Raw genomic sequence first — 20,694 nt, 5'->3', positions numbered from 1 at the left:
AAATCAGTGAGCAGAGGCATTGAAACAGGTCCAAACTCTGTTACCCCAGGGGCAGTAGAACCTGTCCCCTCAGGTCAAACAGGCAAAGGCTTTTATTCCAGGCTATTTCTTGTTCCCAGAAAAGAGGGCACTTGGCGCCCCATTCTGGATCTATCCATTCTGAACACCTCCCTGGTGGGTCCCCAGATTCAAAATTCTAACTTTGCAGCAGCTGCTGCCTATGCTAACAAAAAAAATGCTTGGCTAGTGACTCTAGACCTGAAAGATACCTACCTCCATATCCCCATAAGGGAGTCCTGCAGGAAATTCCTGTGCTTCAGAGCAGGATCACAACACTTTCAATTTTCTGCGTTGCTCTTTGCCTTATTTACTGCACCCAGAGTATTCACCAAATGCTTAGCCCCAGCCATAGCATTTTTCAGACGGAGAAATATGCATATTTTCCCTTACCTGGGTGACTGCCTCATTCAGGCAGAGTGCAAAGAAAGCTGCTCCAGTACCTTCTCTCTGTCAAATCCCTCCTATCCTCACTAGGGTTCACCATCAATGAGAAGAAATCAAAGCAAACTCCCACCAGGAAGACCATTTTCTTAGGAGCTCTGCTAGACATAGCATCCCAAATGGCCGTCCTATCTCCAGAAAAGCAGAGCTTCCTGCCTCTCTACTTTACCCAGCTGGCTTCCACAAGTCACCTCACCTCGAGGAAGTTCCTGCAAGCCCTGGGATACATGGCATCTTGCATCCTTCTAATTCCTCTGGCTAGGCTTCACATGAGAAAACTTCAGTGGTGTCTAAAGAACCTTTGATGCTAGCACTCTCTCTCTACAGACCTCTCTCCCTCTGATCCCATGTATAAGGGCTGAGTTTCTCTGGTGGGCAGAGGCCTGTGCCAAGAACAAGGGTCTTCCCTTCATACTCTGCCCTACTGGCTAGACCATCATCACCGATGCCTCAGACATTGCTTGGGGCGCTCACCTAGCAGGCAGGTGCACCCAAGGTCTTTGGGATGCCCAGCACCTGTGCCAAGAACAAGGGTCTTCCCTTCATACTCTGCCCTACTGGCCAGACCATCACCACTGACGCCTCAGACATTGCTTGGGGCGCTCACTTAGCAGGCAGGTGCACCCAAGGTCTTTGGGATGCCCAGCACCTTCACTTACACATTAATCAGAAAGAAATGATGGCAGTACGAAAGGCTCTGACATCCTTCAAACCTCATCTCAGGCTAGGGGTTCTCCTTATTAAAAACAGACAACACCACAGTAATGTGGTATATCAACAAATGGGAGGACCCAATCTTATCCTCTGTGCAGGCTAGCCATGAGCCTTTGGCTGACAGCCGACTCCATGGGTCTACCCAATACCCACCAGGGGTCAACAACACTCTGGCAGACCACCTATGCAGAAACTTACCGGACCGCCATGAATGAAAGCTCCACAGGGAAATCTTTCTGCCAATCACTCAGGTTTGGGGGACTCCGGAGGTGGATCTTTTTGCATGTCATGTCAACCATCAGCTGCAAAAGTTCTGTATCAGGGAGTATCACTTCCTAGCATGGAAGGTGGATGCCTTGACCTTCCCCTGGTACTCCCTGTTTGTGTACGCATTCCCTCCTCTGCCTTTTATTCCCAAGGTTCTAATCAAAATAAGGGAGGAGAGACCAAAGGCCGTCCTCATTGCTCCAGATTGGCCCAGGCAGCATTGGTACCCTTTTACTGCACAGCCTGACCTTACAGCCCCAGAAGCAGCTTCCCCTGATCTCAGACCTCTTGACCCAGGGAAGATACTGCACCCATGCTTGCAGACTCTCAATCTTTCAGCATGGCTTATACCTTAAAAGCTAACAAGGAGTCCCTGTTAAGCAACAGGTGCTAGAAATTCTCAGAGGCCAGAAGACCCAGCACCAGAAAATCTTATGCAGGGAAATGGAAAGGATTCTGCTCCTGGAGCCGGTCCAGAGGGGCCAGTACCTCTCATCCTTCCATCCCTCTTATCTTGGATTACCTAACCAAGTTGCTCAAAAGTGGCCTCTCCTTCTCTTCTATTAAAATCCATGCTTCAGCCATTTCAGCCCATTACAATTAAGACCTAGCCCTCTTCTCTCATCCTTTGATTAAACAATTCCTCAGAGGGGCTTCTAATATCAGACCTCCCAGAAGGCCTCCCATGCCAACCTGGGACCTGAATTATGTTTTAGAAAAATTAACCTTCCCTCCTTTTGAACCTGCTGCTTTAGCAGAATTGAAATACCTCTCCTGGAAGACTGCCTTCCTACTAGCTATCACCTCAACCAGAAGGGTTTCAGAACTTCAGGCACTCATGGCTTTTGAGCCTTTCATCATTTTCCATGCAGACAGGGTCTCCCTGAGGACTGACCCCTCCTTTATGCCCAAGGTGGTATCTGATGTGACCCTCAACCAGGCCATACACCTACCCACCTTCTTTCCCAACCCTCAAAACAAGGGGGAAAGAATACTCCACTCTCTAGACATGCACAGACAACTCGGATACTACCTGGACCGTACTAAACCTTTCAGAAAAACAGACCAGCTGCTTGTCAGGGACAGAAGGAAAGCCCATTTCCAAGCAAACCATTTCCAAATGGATATCACACTGTATCCATTTCTGCTATAGACTACATGGGAACCCCCCGCCCAAGTCTACTCGTACCCATTCCACTAAGGCAACCTCCACTTCCACAGCCTTCCTCAGAGGAGTCCCCACCAGGGACATCTTGGAAGTTGCCACCTGGACCTCTGTCTATACCTTTACAAAGCATTACCACCTACCTCTTTTTTATAAGTCTAGGGCAAGGTTTGCCTCTGCAGGGCTTGCTGTGACCCATGCCTAGGGCTCTAACCTATCCTTCCACCCCTCTCCTCAGCTCTGGGAATCCTCCCACAGGTGATGACTGCAACTGTGAAACATGAAGAACATAGTACAGATGTTCATCGTGTTTCACTGTTGCAGTCATTACTCTTGGGTTATCCTGCTGGCAGGCTATCCGCAGTCTGCCTGAATTCCAAAGTCCTGGTCCGGTAGCGGTTGCTGTCGCCTCTTCCCTGATGTCAGTGCGCAAGGGGTATAAAAGTTGCAGCCGATGCCATTTTCTTCAGTCTTTCTTGCCGCACGGTGCCTGAAGCAAAAGCAGTTCGCAAGTGCCGGTCGGCCAACTCCTGAGATTTCAAAATCGAATTTCAGATCCGAAGTCTTCATTAAAGCTAAGTACCCCATTGGGGAAACTTTTTTCTTGCTCCAGACCGATGTCAGAAAAAGTTAACAATTGTATTTCTTGTGGGAAGCAAATACCTCATAAGGATTTTCATTCTTACTGTATTCCCTGCCTAGACCCTGATCACGATGTTGCTAGCTGTCGGTTTTATGCTAGATTTAACCAACGCACTATTAAGCGTAGGTACGATTTTGCCTTTCATTACTTTGGCCGAAGGTTTAATTATATAATGCCGTCGGAACAGCCGACAACTGGAGTTTATAAAAAGCTCAAGGAAAAGGACAGGCATCCGAGGTCCAAAACTGACAACAAGGCCCCCGCTAGGCCAGCCACCGGTTCGCCGGCTCATAGTGAGGCACTTTCGCAGCCCCTGACGCCCACTACCTCAGAGCCACAGGCCGCTTCCGACTCCCATGTGGAGCCAACTAGGCCTCTGGTATTGGACTCTCGGAAACTATTCCCTCAGATGAGTCAGGAGCCGCTGAGCAGGCATCGGCTTCTGAGTGTGTCAACCTCAGCTTCAAAGACTAAAACAGCTCTAAAGACAAAGAAACAAGTACAGACTCCTGGACAGACTTCCATGCCTAAGAAACAGATGCTTAAAATGGCCGAAAACCTAATTACTTTGGTCAGGGGTTCCCATCCTCCACCTAATAAGAGGCCTAGGCAAGAGACAGAATATAACTCTTCTGATCAGGTTTCAATTTCCTCTGATTCCTCTTCTGAACAGGGATACTTTTTTCCTCCCTATGAGGATTCTGATGCTGAAGAATCTATTCCTTCAGCCTCTCCTCCTGAGGATTATTCTTTTGGGGAAACCCTGCATACCATGAGGGAGCATTTTCACTGGGAGAGCCAAGATTACTCAGAATCTAAGAAAAGGCTCAGAAATTTTATTTTACTACCTTAGCACAGACCTCTTGCTATTCCACCTGTTCTAGACATTGTAGATGAAGTATTTTCAGAGTCCGGCCTGTCTCCTGACTCTTTACCCCCTGCACCTGCTAAGCCAGACATACTACAGGGTTCCAGACTCTCATATATTTTTATATAAAAACCCTGCTGTTGACCCAGAAACTATATCTCAGGGTCCCAAGGGGGTCAAGGCTTCCACTGCAAAAAACCCTGTCCCCTCTGATAGGGATTCTAGGGCACTGGACAGATGGGGGGGGAGTTTACACTTCTGCTACCTTGGCTGTAAGGGCTTTAAATTTTCAGTTTCATATGCTTAAATATCAGCAATACTTAATGTCACTGCTTAAACAGAAAATGTTGACAAATTCTGAATGTTCTGATAACAAGGAAATACAGGATTTATTGCATGAAGCTGAACAAGTGGGAAAGCATACTTTGCAATGTGGATTTGATTCACTGGAGGCCTCTTCCAGGGCCGCTGTTACGGGTTCTGTCATTAGAAGGCATGCTTGGTTAAAGGAACAGAATCTGCCTGATCATGTTAAAGCAAAATTATTGGATGCTCAATTACAGCATGATACTTTGTTTGGTGTTAAGGCAGAAGAGATGTTGAAGAAAATGGAGGATAAAGCGAAATCCATGCAGAAAGTTAATGATTTCCTACAGGTACAGCCACCCAGATTTAGCAGGAACTGGCCTACAAAGGATTAGTCCTTTCTAGTGTCAGACAGGCCACAAAGAGGCAGATGCAGACGGCCCAGAGGCAGATCTCAGCCCTAAGGCTCATACAGGACTAAACAATGGGGTGCTTCTACATCTAAAAGTGGAGAAGACAAATCACAACCATACAGGAAAAAGTCCCAATGACACTCCTCTGCCAGAACCAAGCACTTATCTTTTGGCAGCCCCCTTAGGGGGAAAACTAGCATTTTTTTCACCAAATTGGCACATGATTACCAAGGACAAATGGGTCTTGAACATAGTATCTCAGGGCTACAGGTTCCACTTTCACACCCTGCCAAGGGCAAAAGGTATGCCAGACCTGCCACACAATCAGTGGGCAGAGGCACAAAAGCAAGTTTCATCCCTTACGGACATGAGGGCCATTCATCAAGAACCACAACAAGGGCAAGGACTTTACTCAAGACTTTTCTTGGTGCCCAGAAAGGACAAAGCCTGGAGACCAATACTGGACCTGTCTGTACTAAACACATTTCTGGATGTTCCAAAATTCAAAATGTTGACTCTGCAGCAGCTACTGCCCATGCTGGGCAAGAAGGCTTGGCTTGTAACTTTGGACCTAAAGGAGGCATACCTGCATGTCCCAATCAGACAATCTTGCAGAAGATACCTCAGCTTCATAGCTGGCTCAATGCACTACCAATTCTCTGCACTGCCCTTTGGCTTATCTATTGTGCCCAGGGTCTTCACAAAATGCCTGGCACCAGTAATTGCATTTTGCAGACAAAGAGGAATTCAAATATATTCTTACTTGGACGACTGCCTTATTCAAGCGGAGAACAAAGACATTTTACTAAAGCATCTGGCGTGTGTAAAAAGATTACTAATTTGCCTAGGGTACACAGTAAACGAAAAGAAATCAAAACTAGTACCCTCTCAAGAGATAATATTCCTGGGTGCAAGCTTAAATACAACTGCCCAGGTGGCTTATCGCATGCCAGACAAACAAAGGCAACTGACTTCTTACTTCAAAATGTTGGCAACAAAGACCCAGTTATCTGGAAGGAAAATCCTGCAGGCTTTGGGCTTCATGGCATCTTGCATTCTGCTAATTCCATATGCCAGACTGCATATGAGGAAACTACAATAGTATCTAAAAAGTGTTTGGACTCAACATTGCCACAGCCTGGAAACATTAATTACCCTCATTCCCTGCCTGCAACAGGAATTTCAATGGTGGGCACAGGCCTGTCACCACAACAAGGGGCAGCCATTCACTTTACCCACAGCCAGGCAGACACGAACAACGGATGCATCAGATTATGCCTGGGGGGACCACATGGCAGGAAAATGTATTCAGGGCACATGGCCCGCAAGCCAGATGCATCTTCATATCAATCAAAAAGAGATGCTAGCTGTTCAGAATGCCCTGACAGCTTTCAAGGATCTACTTAATCCAGGACAACTACTGATAAAGACTGACAATACTACAGTCATGTGGTACATAATCAAGCAGGGAGGCACACATTCCTACCCCCTCTGCAGACAAGCCATGACTTCGTGGGACACAGCATTGACTTGTCAAGTTCACCTGCAAGCACAATTCCTGCCAGGAAAAATAAATACTCTGGCAGACGAACTTAGCAGAAACCTCATGGATCCCCATGAGTGGAAACTGGATCCACAAGCCTTCAGCATGATAACAAGGAAATGGGGGTGCCCAGACATAGATTTATTTGCCTCCCCTCACAACTGCCAATTACAGAGATTCTGCACAAGGATTTTTCACAAGTAGGCATGGAAAGTGGATGGCCCTATCCTTCAGCTGGAAAAACCTAACACTATATGCCTTTCCTCCACTGCCTCTCCTCCCCAAGGTACTCCTAAAGGTCAGACAAGAGAAGCCAAAAATGATAGTGATTGCCCCAGACTGGCTACGCCAGCACTGGTACCCAATCCTGAAGACCTTGTCTCAAGGTCCAGACTGGACATTGCCTCAGACTTCTCACTTACTGACCCAACAAAACAATCAGATCTTGCACAGCCAACTCAAGACCTTAAATCTGGCAGCATGGCGGATAATGTAGCCATTGAGAACACTCCTCTTTCAGAAGCTCTTATGGATGTTATCTTGGAGGCCAGGAGGCCCAGTACCAGAAAATCTTATGCAGAAAAATGGCAGAGATTCTGTGCTTGGAACCAGGATCAAGGAATTGACACGTTTGCACCAAATATTCCTCAGATTTTACAATACTTAACTGAGATGCTGGACAAAGGCCTATCCTTTTCATTAATTAAGATTCATGCCTCTGCCATTTCAGCCCATTACAATACGGAACCACCTATCTTTTCTCATCCTTTAATAAGGCAGTACCTCAGAGGGGCCAAAAACATAAGACCTCCAAGGAGAGCAGCAATACCTGCATGGGACCTCAATTATGTCTTGGAAAAACTCACACTGCCTCCTTTTGAGCCAGCCTCAACAGCTGGTATAAAATTCTTATCCTGGAAAACATTTCTGCTCCTAGCAATAACCTCTGCAAGACGAGTCTCGAAGTTACAGGCACTCATGGCTGTGGAACCTTCCATCATTTTCCATCCAGACAGGGTTTCTGTGAGGACGAACTCTACATTTAATCCTAAGGTGGTGTCCAGTGTGGCCCTTAACCAAACCATTCACTTGCCTACCTTTTATCCAAACCCACAGAACAAGGGTGAGAGACTTCTACATTCTTTGGACATAAACAGACAGCTATGCTTCTACTTGGACAGAACTAAAGCTTTCAGAAAGACTGAGCAACTTTTAGTGGCATATGCTGCAGGATCACAAGGAAAGGCTATCTCAAAACAAACTATTTCAAATTGGATAGGCCATTGCATTCATTTCTGCTACTCACAGCATGGGAAATCAGTGCCTAAGGGCATTAGGCCACATTCTACCAGAGCAGCAGCCACTTCAGCAGCCTTCCTCAGAGCAGTACCAACCAAAGACATCTTAGAGGCTGCAACTTGGAGTTCAGTGCACACTTTTACAAAGCACTACCACTTACCTCTCTACTCAAAATCCAGAGCAGGCTTTACCACTGCAGTTCTGCAGGGCCTCATAACCTCTCCTAATCCTATTTAGCCCAGCCACCCATCCTCAGCTTTGGGATTCAACCCAAGAGTAATGACTGCAACAGTGAAACACGATGAACATAGTACAGTTGTGTACCTACCATAAATGTAGATGTTCGAGTGTATTCACTGTTGCAGTCCAGGTTGCCCTCCCACCATCCCCCTTTCATTTGCTGGGTCTTATCTGTACTTCTCTATTTTATACAACCTATGTGGTGTATTTGCTTGTAGATGAAGGAAATGTTTACTTTAGTGCATGCATTTTTATTGGCATAATCTATTTAGCCTACCCTTTTGGGGGCACCTGACATCTGGGGCAAGAAAAACTGAAGAAAATGGCGTTGGCTGCATCCTTTATACCCCTGGCGCACTGACATTAGGGAAGAGGCGACAGGAACCAACGCCGGCCCAGGACTTTGGAATTCAGGCCGACTGTGGGTAGCCTGCCAGCAGGATAACTCAAGAGTAATGACTGCAACAATGAATACACTCGAACATCTACATTTATGGTAGGTACACAACTGTACTTTGTGTTCACTTACCATAAATGTAGATGTTCAAGTGTATTCACTGTTGCAGTCCTGGTTTCCCTCCCTCCATCCCCCTTATATCCTCTTCCCCTAGGGGACATCAGCTTTCCATGGTGGCTTTTAGCCACCAGGACCACTTCACCTAAATTCCTTGTGCTTCTGATGGATTAGGGCAGGACAAACTGATGTAATGACATCGGCTGCCTTGCTTTATAGCACTGACGACCTGACGTGAGACTACAGGCGACTGCAGCCGACGCAGAAAAGCATTGACTCTGGTGTTCGGGCTGGCCGAGGGCTACCACAGCAGGGATAACCCACAGGTGATGACTGCAACAGCGAATACACTCGAACATCTACATTTATGGTAAGTGTACACAACTGTACTTTCTGGCCATTTTGGAGTTTTTGGCAGATATTTTTAATCAGTATGCTAGCTTTTCTACAGTTAAGGTACAACTGGCAGCGATTTTTAACTTTGACATAGGCGAGAATTCGGCTTCTTTGGCTTCTTCCAAACTTTGTAAGGCATTTTTGAAAGGTACCTTCCTCCTCAGACCACCAGTTAAGGACCAACACCCCCTTGGAATCTCACCTTGATGTTGCAAGCCCTGGTTTCCCCTCCTTTCAAACTAGCGGCTACAATTGAATTGCAGATATTCTTCATGTTTCACTGTTTTCAGTCATCGCATTTGGGTAATCTGCTGGCAGGTTGCCCTCAGTTGGCCTGAACAACAAAGTCTTGGGTCCTACGTCGGTTGCTGTCTCCTCTTCCATGACTTCAGGTCGTCAGGGTTATAAAACATGCAACCGATGCCATTTTATTCAGTCTTTCTTGCCGCTCGGTGCCCGAAGCATAAGCAGTTCGCAAGTGCCGGTCAGCCGACTCCTGAAATTTTCACATTCGAGTTTCAGAACCGAAGTGTTCAACTAAAGCTAAGTACCCTGTTGGGGAAACTTTTTCTTGCTCCTTACAGATGTCAGTAAAAGTTAATAATTGCATTACTTGTGGGAAGCAAAACCCTCATAAGGATTTTCATTTGTACTGTATTCCTTGCCTAGGCCCTGATCATAATGTGCCTTGCTGTCGGTTTTGTGCTAGATTTAACCATCGCACTATTAAGCGTCTGTATATTTTTGCTTCAAAATATTTTGGATCCAGATTTAATTACCCTGAAATGTCACCAGTTAGCAGTCTAACTACCGGAGTTCACAAAAAACACAAAGAAAAAGACAGTGACAGACCGTCGAGGTCCAAAACTGATGAAGCTTCTCCCATGCCAGTTGCCGGTTCGCAGGTACTCAATGAGGCACTTTCGCAGCCCCTGATACCCACTACTTTTGAGCCACAGGCCTCTACCGAGACCCATGCGGAGTCCGGTATGCCGCGATATTCTCAGAATATTGAACCCTCGGATGTCTCTCCCTTGGGTGGGTCTGGAGCCACTGAGCAGGCTCCGGCTTCTGAGGGTGATTTCAGGCCTCAACATTTTTACATAAAACCGACGCCAGCTTCAAAAACAAAACCAAAAACATCTTCTAAGTCTAAAAAACTGACGCATGAGCCACTTGCTCAGGCCCCTATGCCTAAAAAACAGATGATCAAAATAGATGAGGACTTAATTACCTTGATCTGGGGTTACCAACCCCCCCCCCCTGCTAAGAGGCCTGGCAAGACACTGATTATGAATCTTCAGATCAGGTTTCCATTTCTTCTGATCAGGAATTTTCTATTCCACCCTATTAGGATTCAGATGCAGAAGAATCCATCCCATCTGCATTTCCTCCTGAGGATTATTCTTTTGGAGAACCCTTGCATATTTTAAGGGAACATTTTCATTGGGAGAGTCAGGATTTCTCTGAATCAAAAAAGAGGCTTAGGGATTTCCTTCTTCCTCAGCATAGGCCTTTGGCAATACCTCCTGTATTAGACATGGTTGACGTGTTTTTGGAATCAAGCATAGCTCCTGATTTCCTACCTGCGGCTCCTAGTAAGCCAGACAGATATTACAGGGTTCCTGCCTCCTACAAATTTCTATTCATAAATCCTGCTGCTGATCCTGAGACTATCTCACAGGGTCCCAAAGGTGTAAAGGCCTCTACAGCCAAAAATCCTACCCCCTCTGATAGAGATTCCAGGGTGCTGGATAGATGGGGAAAGAAGGTTTATACTTCTGCAATCTTGGCAATTAGGGCCTTAAACTGCCAGTTTCATATGCTTAAATGTCAACAGCATGTTATGGCCTTATTGAGACAGAAAATGATGTTGATTTCTGATTGTGTGGAAAATAAAGAATTACAGGAATTATTGCATGCAGCAGAACAGGTTGGAAAGCATATTTTGCAATGTGGTTTTGATTCTTTGGAGGGCTCTTGCAGGGCCGCAGTTACTGGATCTGTGATTAGAAGGCATGCCTAGCTCAAGGAGCAAACTCTGCCTGGTCATGTTAAAGCTAAATTGTTGGATGCCCCTTTACAGCATGATACTCTGTTTGGTAATAAGGCAGAAGATGTTTTAAAGAAAATGGAAGATAAAGCTAAATCTATGCAAACTGTAAAAGATTTCGTACAAGTGCAGCCACCCAGGTTCAGTAGGCACTGGCCTACTAAAAAATGGTCCTTTCCTGTGTCCAACAGAGCCTCTCAAGGCAATTCCAGGCGCTCAAAAGGCTCTAGATACCAATTGCAGGGTTCTTGCAGGTCAAAGCAATGGGGTGCCTCCACCTCCAAATCTGGAGGAAAAGAAGCACAACCCTACAGTAAGCAGTCTCAATGACTTTCCTCTACCTTCACCAAACATTTATCTTTTGGCAGCCCCCTTGGTGGGAAAATTAGCACTTCATGCTCAAAATTGTCAGTTAATTACCCAGGACAAGTGGGTATTGAACATAGTATCCCAGGGGTATAGATTTCATTTCCATACTTTGCCAATTCCAAACGGTTGGCCAGATCTGCCACAAAATCAATGGGCAGAGGCTCAGAAACACGTTATATCCCTCATGGATATGGGGGCTATTCAACCAGTACCAGAACAGGGAAAAGGACAAGGTTTTTATTCAAGACTTTTCCTGGTACCCAGAAAAGACCATGCCTGGTGTCCAATACTGGAGTTATCAATTTTGAACATGTTCCTGGGCATTCCCAAATTCAAAATGCTGACTTTACAACAGCTACTGCCTATGCTGAGCAGGAACGTGTGGTTAGTGACTCTAGATTTAAAAGAGGCATACCTGCATATCCCAATAAAGGAATCATGCAGAAGATACCTCCGCTTCAAGGCAGGTTTTTTGCATTACCAATTCTCTGCACTGCCCTTTGGCTTATCTGCTGTGCCCAGGGTCTTTACAAAGTGCCTGGCACCAGTAATTGCATATTGCAGACAAAGAAGCATTTAAATTTATCCTTACCTGGACGACTGTCTCATTCAAGCAGAGAACAAGGACATTCTTCTTCAACATCTGGCGTTTGTAAAAAGGCTTCTAACATGTCTAGGGTAGACAATAAATGAAAAGAAATCCCAACTGGTACCCTCTTAAATAATTACATTCCTGGGTGCAAGCTTAAATACAATTGCCCAGATGACTTACCTTACGCCAGACAAACAAAGGCAACTGACAACATACTTCAAACAGATGGCAACAAAAACCCAGTTATTTGCAAGACAAATTCTGCAGGTTTTGGGGTTCATGGCATCCTGCATTCTACGAATTCCATATGCAAGACTGCATATGAAGAAACTTCAGTGGTACTTAGAGTTTATGGAGTCAACATTGTCACAGTCAGGAAACAATGATTCCTCTCATTCCCTGCCTACAACAGGAGTTTCTTTGGAAGGTAGAGACATGTCACCAAAACATGGGACTGTCATTCACTCCACCCCTTCCCACCCAAACCCTAACTACAGACGCATCAGACTATGCTTGGGGGGCCCACCTGGCAGGGAGATGCATTCAGGGCATATGGAGCCCAAAACAAATGCATCTGCATATCAACCAGAAAGAGATGCTAGCTGTTCAGAATGCTCTGACAGCCTTCAAGGACTTACTTCATCCAGGACAACTGCTTTGTAAAGACAGACAGCACCACGGTTATGTGGTACATAAACAAGCAGGAGGGTACACATTCCTACCCCCTTTGCAGACTAGCCATGGAATTGTGGAACACAGCTTTGACTTACCAAGTACATCTTCAAGCTCAATTCCTGCCAGGAAAAGAAAATACTCTAGCAGACAACTTAAGCAGAAATCTTATGGACTCACACGAGTGGAAACTGGATCCACAAATCTTCAATATGGTAACACAGAAATGGGGGAGCCCAGACATAGATCTATTTGCCTCTCCCCAAAATTATCAGCTGGATAAATTCTGTACAAGGACTTATCACAGACAAGCATGGAAATTGGATGCCCTATCCTTCAGTTGGAAAAATCTATCAGCCTATGACTTTCCCCCTCTGCCTCTTCTCTACAAGGTCGTACTAAAGGTCAGACAGGAAAAAACAAAAATGACCCTGATTGCTCCAGACTGACCTCGCCAGCACTGGTACCCAATTCTAAAGAATATTTCTCAACTCCCTCGTTGGTAGTTGCCTCAAATACCTCATCTACTTTCTCAGCAGAACAATCAAATTCTGGACACTCAGCTTCAAACTCTGAACCTTGCAGCATGGCTGATCATTTAATTATTCAAACACCTCTCAGTAAATCTGTGATGGATGTCATTTTGGAAGCCAGAAAGCCTAGTACTAGAAAATCTTATGCTTATAAATGGAAGAGGTTCTGTGCTTGGAACCAAGCACAAGGAACGGACACAGCAAAACCAAATATCCCTCAGATTTTACAATACTTGACTGAGATGCTTGACAAGGGCCTATCTTTTTCTTCAGTAAAAATCCATGCCTCTGCCATCTCAGCTCATTACAACACGGAGCCTCCCCTCTTTTTTCATCCTCTGCTGAAACAGTATCTTAGAGGAGCCAAAAATCTAAGGCCTCCCAGAAGATCACAAACTCCTGCATGGGACCTCAATTGTGTGCTGGAAAAACTCACCCTGCCTCCTTTTGAAGCAGCAGCTACTGCAGATATAAAATTTTTATCTTGGAAAACTGCTTTCCTCTTGGCAATCACTTCAGCATGAAGGGTTTCAGAACTACAGGCTTTCATGGCTGTGGAGCCTTTTATTACATTTTATCCAGATAGGGTGTCCCTCAGGACCAATCCTACCTTTATGCCTAAGGTGGTATCCAGTGTGGCCCTTAACCAAACAATTCACCTGCCAACATTTTACCCAAATCCGCGGAACAAGGGGGAGCGGATTCTGCATTCATTGGACGTACACAGACAACTAAGATTCTACTTAAACAGGAACAAATCTCTAAGAAAATCTGAGCAACTACTGGTAGCATTTGCTTCAGGATCAGAGGGGAAGGCTATATCAAAGCAGACTATTTCTAAGTGGATAAGCCACTGCATTTGTTTCTGCTACTTGCACCATGGTAAACCTGTGCCCAAGGGAATCGGGTCACATTCCACTAGGGCTTCCTCTACCTCAGCAGCCTTTCTCAGAGGAGTTCCAACCAAAGACATTCTAGAAGCTGCTACTTGGAGCTCTGTTCATACCTTCACAAAGCATTATCATTTGCCCCTCTTCTCCAAATCCAGGGCAGGCTTTACCACTGTAGTTCTGCAGGGCCTTATAGCCACTACTAATGCTATTTAGTTCCATCCCCCTATCCATAGCTTTGGGATTCTTTCCAAATGTGATGACTGCAGCAGTGAGACATGAAGAACATAGTGCAGTTGTGTATACACTTAACATATATGTAGATGTTCGAGTGTATTCACTGTTGCAGTCCGGGTTACCCACCCGCCATCCCCCTTTTCTATAACTTCTCTTTCCTTCACTATATTCTAAAGCCTTTGTGGTGTATTTGCTTTTAGATGAAGGTAAAGTTTATGTTGCTAAAAATGCATTTACATATATTGATGTTTATTTATAGATATAGATATATATATATATATATATATATATATATATATATTTTTTTTTTTTTTTTTTTTTTTTTTGCTCCCCATTTGGGGGGCACCTGACATCTGGGGCAAGAAAAACTGAATAAAATGGCTTTGGCTGCTTGTTTTATACCCCTGATGTCATGGAAGAGGAAACAGCAACAGACGCAGGACCCAAGACTTTGTTATTCAGGCCGACTGAGGGCAACCTGCCAGCAGATTACCCAAATATGATGACTGCAACAGCGAATACACTAGAACATCTACATTTATGGTAAGTGTACACAACTGTGCTTTTCTGTCATGGAAGGCGGCCTTTTTGGTTGCAGTTAACTCAGCCAAGAGGATTTCTGAGATCCAGGCCTTATCTATCAAGCCCCCTTATATGGTATTACAGAAAGATAGGGTGTCACTGCAGACTAATCCATCTTTTCTACCAAAGATAGCATCAGAGTCTAATATTAACCAGTTTTCTTTCCAAATTTCCAGAATAAGGGAGAGTACAAGCTGAATTTGCTTAACGTTCAGAGGCAACTGCTCTTCTATTTGCATAGAACAAAATCTTTTCGTATGTTTAATCAACTTTTTGTTTCATTTTCTAAGCCTTTCTTTGGTAAGCCAGTTTCTAAAGTTACTGTTGGTCGATGGATTTCTGAATGCATGTTGGTGGCCTGTCCAGCCAAGGGGTTATCTCTTCCAGGGCTTGTCCGGGTGCATTCCACCAGGTTTGTTGCTAGTTCTGTCTTTTGGTCCAGGGTTGCCTTAGATGATATCTATTCTGCAGCTACCTGGGTGTCTCTGCACACATTTATCTCCTGTTATAAATTGTATCCTCTTTCCAGGGGCAGGGCATCTTTTAACTCAGCCGTGCACAGGAACATCCTTCCATGAGGACCTCCCAGGGTTTATTGGTAGCTGGGGAATCTGTCCCTCAGATTGAAGATCATATGAAAACAACTTCAGGTAAAGGTGTTATGTACTTAGCATAATGTTCCATCTGAGTTGTTGACTTTCATTTATCTGCATAGATTCATAGGTAGGTACTAGGCTATTGGCCCTAGGGCCTATATAAGCCTAGCCAAAAGCTACCCTGGCTTTCGCCACCCAAGAAAATTATTTTCCTGTGCCACTGTCGAGCAGAGCCACAGAAGTGATCCCGGGGTGAATTTCCTATCTCCCATCCAATCATCAAGATTTTTCTTGAAGAGTGCTAATGAGTAGCTTTGTTTGATATAGATAGGTAGTCTGTTCCAAAGTATGGGAAGTCTCTGGGGCAGGGATCTATCTTTCCAGCATGTCCTGTTTATTGTGGTGACAAGGTTTAGGTCCCTAAAGCATGTCAACCATCCCTCCCTCCCTCCCTCCTTCCACCTGCCTTGCATGGGCTGAGTAGTGGACCGGATGGAAAAGTCTTAGCCCCTCTATTTTGGCCTGTCTTTTCCCTTGCTAGAATCTTTGTGGGTTTGGTCAGTTTTTTATGTACATATTGTTTTAGATTGGGGTGCTGCTGTTCTGCAACAAATTCGATCTGAGGAGAGGAGGGAGACAGGAGCATTGTGGGTAGGAGAGGAACTTGGATTCGAAGCTGAAATATGTAGCTGAGTCGGATCCAGGTCCTTCAGGTTGAAGGCAAATGAAAATCAACAACTCTGATGGAACTTTATGGTAAGTACATAACTTTTTTCCAGTTGCTTGAGATATGCTTTGAGATTTTTGATTGGCTCGTATACCGGCATCTGATCCAATCAAAAATTGCCAAGCAGAGCTTCTTCTGTTCAGTGCAGAATAGCCCACTGTTCCACATTGACCAGAAGAGGCTCCTCTTTGCCATTTTTGATTGGCTCATATGCCAGCATACGAGCCAATCAAAAATCCCAAAGCAGAGCCTCTTCTGTTCAGCGCAGAACATCGTGCTGTTCCATATTGAATAGAAGAGGCTCCCCTTTGGGATTTTTGATTTGCTTGTATGCTGGCGTAAGAGCCAATCAAAAACCACAATGCAGAGCCACTTCTACGCAATGCAGAACTGTTCCACATTGAGTGGAAGTGACTACGCTTTGCGATTTTTGATTGGCTCATATACCGGCATACGAGCCAATCAAATGCTGATTGAGAGTGACTGTTGCTTGAGTCCCAGATAACACGAATTTTAGGAGAAGCAGGCACATGATGGGAATGCCCATTGCCTAAAGTCATGTATGAACCATGGGCACACCGAAGTAAATTGCATGCACTTAGCTCATAGCTAAGAAAAGAGCATCTTTTGGGCAATAGGAGAGACCAAAGTAAAATGAATTTGCAGTAAAGTAGCTTATTTAAAATAATTTATAAAATGGTGGACTAGTAGGAGCAAGCATTAAACATCAGTGGTACACAAATTATGAAAGAAAATTTTTATCTTTTAATTATAATACTGTTTGGTAGAAAATAGCAAATTTAAGACTGATGTCTATATTGATATTTAGTTTAACACTTGCAGCACATGTTTAACTTCAGCCGCTGCAGCCAGCAAATTAAAGCATTGTAACAAGTTGAAAAAGAACCCAGCAGTCTGCTGGCTAGGAGTGGATAAAGATATAAAATAATGGCTAACATGAATAACATGGTAACATTAGTAAGTTACAGTTAAAACTGATTAAAACTGAGGAACTCTGATCATTTAGGAATTTCAGTAATTTGACCAGCAGTGCAATAGGCAGTATCAAAACTGCATCTGGCAAACAGCTTAGAAATTACAAAAAAAAAAAGACTCAGATGCTTTAGTGGTGGTACGCAAATGGTTCTGCAAACATTTTGGTGAGGTTTGAATGCAAAAAGCTTTTTGAAAATAACCTTTGCTTCTATATAATCGACTATTTTATATTTTCTGTTTTGGGAATAACTTTGTTTAGTAAAAATATTCTTTTTAATCAATAATTAGCAAAAGGGAGAAAATTGTCCTGTTAATTTATATTCCATAGGAATGTTTGCAGATAACTTCAGATGACTGTTCTGTCAAGTATTTTTTTTTTCTTGTCAGTTTTAAGGATTTTAACTGTAGCAGAAAATTTTAATTAGATATAAATTAATGTAGGAGAAACAGAAGCAGAACTTGTGCAAAACACACTCTAGGCCTTTTCTGTTGTGGGAAATTATTTTTTTTTTTGAGTTTCTCAATAAGAAATTTCCTGAATAGCATCTAGTAGGTTGGCAGAGTCATAATGTTTTTGTCAGTGCCTGAGGTAAAATATTGTAGCAATAACCCACGCCTGGGTGTGGGTAATGCGAGATTTACCCATGGTTGGCGTGGTTTGGTCTCAAGGGCGAAGCCCGAGGGACCAAAGACAACCGTGGGTAAATCCCGCATTGCCCACACCCAGAAGTGGGTTATTGCTATTATACTATGACATTATTTAAGAAAAGAAATAATTACTTTTCTTAAATAATGGCATTGTATAATGCCTCTTTGCTGCCCTTCCGCAGCTGTCTGGTATCCGCGACAGTTCTGATGTACTGCGCATGCCTACGCAGTACATCAGAGCTGTGGCCAAAAGCAACGGAGAAAGCAAGATCTCCGTTGTTTTTTACTGTTTCGCTATGTTAAATGGGTTTAACATAGCGAGACAGCTTTAAAATAAGCAAAGGTCCTTTGCTTATTTTAAAGCTGTCTCGCTATGTTAAACCCATTTAACATAGCGAAACAGTAAAAAGCAACGTTGATCTTGCTTTCTCCGTTGCTTTTTTTTTTTTAAACCTGTCTCGCTATGTTAAATGGGTTTAACATAGCGAGACAGCTTTAAAATAAGCAACTGATCCCGTTTCTATGAAATTTAGGTTATGTTTGTACAAAGCATTAGAATATATTGCCCTCTCAGGTTGAAATTTTCGTTTCAGATTGCACGACTGTAAACTCAACCAAGTTATTGTTAATAATGCATAATTCTGAAGACTTTGTCTGCAGCTGTATGCAATGACTGTAATCTTGCTTTCAGTTCATTAAGGAGAAGATACTAGCAGTAGTACAGTTTGAAATGGATGATTTTTATTGTAAGTGTATGCCTTTTTATGTTTACTTACTTTCTCTGGCATTGAAATTCAAGGTTTTGTCTTTGTAAATTCAGATTCCATCTCTGCTCCAGTTTTCCTGGCCATGCTGATGAAGGTATAGTCTTGTAGGTTTGTGAATACTTACAAAATTCAGAAAATAAATAAGAGATGTATATCCCTGAGACTATTAAAGAATGTTAAAGAAGTAATAACATATTGTCCCAAGTATCTGCAGTTGAAGAAATCACTGAAACATTGGGAATAATACAAATGAAATTATGAGAGTTTCAGAGTTAACAAATACATTCCCCTTGCTGCCATATAATACTCAAACACACACACTGTTATGGTAAATGCGCTTGCATAATCTGACAGCTGGGCTTTTCCTTATTACACACGGGTCATTCTGGAGGCAGATGTCTTTTGTTGCTCTTGGACTTGGACCTTTCTGTTTATGTTCTCTTCAGTTCCTTTGATTCAGAAGGTACTCCTTAAAGATGAGGCCAGAATCCTTTTCATAGCACTGTCTTAATCAAGATGTTCATGGTATTCAGCCATGATAAATCTGACCACTCCTATTTCCCTCTGCCCAGGGCCTTGCTGTATAGCAGCAAGGTAATATATTATGCGACAGTGTGAAAAAAATAGTGTCAGCTTAATGGATGGAAGTTTAATCCCTAACAGCACTTTTCTTCACAGCTATCGAGTATTGTAAAGGAAATAAAATGACATAGTGCAAGGAAGTGTCACCTTCAGAAACTGGGACGCGTGAGATGAATGGACTCTGAACTATACTGTACCTTCATGATTAGTCTTAACTAGAGTCGTTTAGTCCAGTCAGACCTTAGGTGCATGTTTTTGCAGTCTCAGCTGATATTACATCCTTACTATGTTCAGATCCTGTGGGCCAACTCAAAGTAATTATTTCCTTAGTTGCAGCCATTTGCTCCATTAATATTTCTGACAGAGTACCCTGTAGGGAAGTTTAAAATCTGCTAACTCCTTACACATCCTAAAAACATGCTTCCAGTTACTTCTTTACACCTCAAGCATTTGCTGTCTCCCTGAGGAAAAATTCTTTGCAGTCTGCTTGAGGTATTAAAATATATATGCAAACGCTTCCAAGCAAAAATTCTAAACCTTTTAAGACTTTGCGTACTTGTGAGCTATACATATATCCCCCCATTGTCCCTTTATAAATTGCCTTTCCATTCTCTCTTCCCAATCTTTTCTAATGTCCTGTTATTGGTTCTTATAGTTATCATGCAGTATTGTACACATCCTATTCTTTATAAATATTAAAATATATATATATATATATATATATATATATATATATATATATATATATATATATATATATATATATGTGTGTGTGTGTGTGTATGCATAGAATGTGTTTGATGAGATTATATCATGGTACAGACAGCATGTGTAATATCACTGTTTTGTTTCATTTTCTAGCTGGTATCCAGAAAAGGTCTGAGTCGTTCTTTGTTCACTGCAACTAAAAAGTGGTTTAGTGGCAACAAAGTACCTGAGAAAGGTGTAAATGAAGTGAAAAATACAGCTGGCCTTCTGCTGTATGCACTCTTCACTGATCAAGAACTTGTTTATATTTTGTTTGCTGTCCCATTTACCTTAAAGTTTACCATCTCATATTTCCATTTTATTATCTTGTTTAAAGATATTTATGATGGAATCCTATGATACTGTCCTATTCTTTGCTTTGTTTCAACCATGCATGTCACCATCATCTGCTGAAAGTGACAGTAGATTTCATGAGTAGTCATTTTTTTTTTTTTTTTAGTAGCCTGTCTTTCATGAAACAAGTTCAGGTTTTATGCCATGTTAGGTTACTGATGTAGGTGCTAAGACACCTTTATACATCCTGCATTTACCTTCATTCTCTTCTGTTCTTCTTGCCATTCTGTGTGCTGTTTGTCCCTCTTGATTTTTCCACCTCTTTTTTTATACGTAGTTACTGTTAATTTTTTTGTGACATTGTCTTCAAGGCTCTTGTCTCTCTCCTGGTCAAAAAATGCTCTGAAACTTTTATGCTACATCTGTACTTTTATGGAGCATATGGAAGGCTGCCTTAGCTTTGTGAAACTGGCCAGTTGCATTGGGGTTACAACCCATATAACTTTGACTACTTCAGAACTGCAGTATCTTCTAGTTTAA

General features: G+C 43.2%; 1 protein-coding gene across 1 annotated transcript in view; it reads left to right on the top strand.

Moving 5' to 3' along the window:
* The window catches only part of TRAPPC8 (trafficking protein particle complex subunit 8), a 3,178,250-nt gene that overhangs the window by 588,470 nt on the left and 2,569,086 nt on the right, over positions 1-20,694 (top strand). Inside the window, exon 8 of the mRNA XM_044065843.1 lies at positions 19,975-20,139. Within this exon, the coding sequence (XP_043921778.1) occupies positions 19,975-20,139 (165 nt within the window). The remainder of the gene's footprint in view (positions 1-19,974; positions 20,140-20,694) is intronic.

Source organism: Protopterus annectens, chromosome 3.part0, assembly GCF_019279795.1.
Source record: "Protopterus annectens isolate FY-2018-M chromosome 3.part0, PAN1.0, whole genome shotgun sequence".
Lineage (NCBI taxonomy): Eukaryota > Metazoa > Chordata > Ceratodontiformes > Protopteridae > Protopterus > Protopterus annectens.
This window is presented reverse-complemented; position numbering and strand designations above follow the sequence as displayed.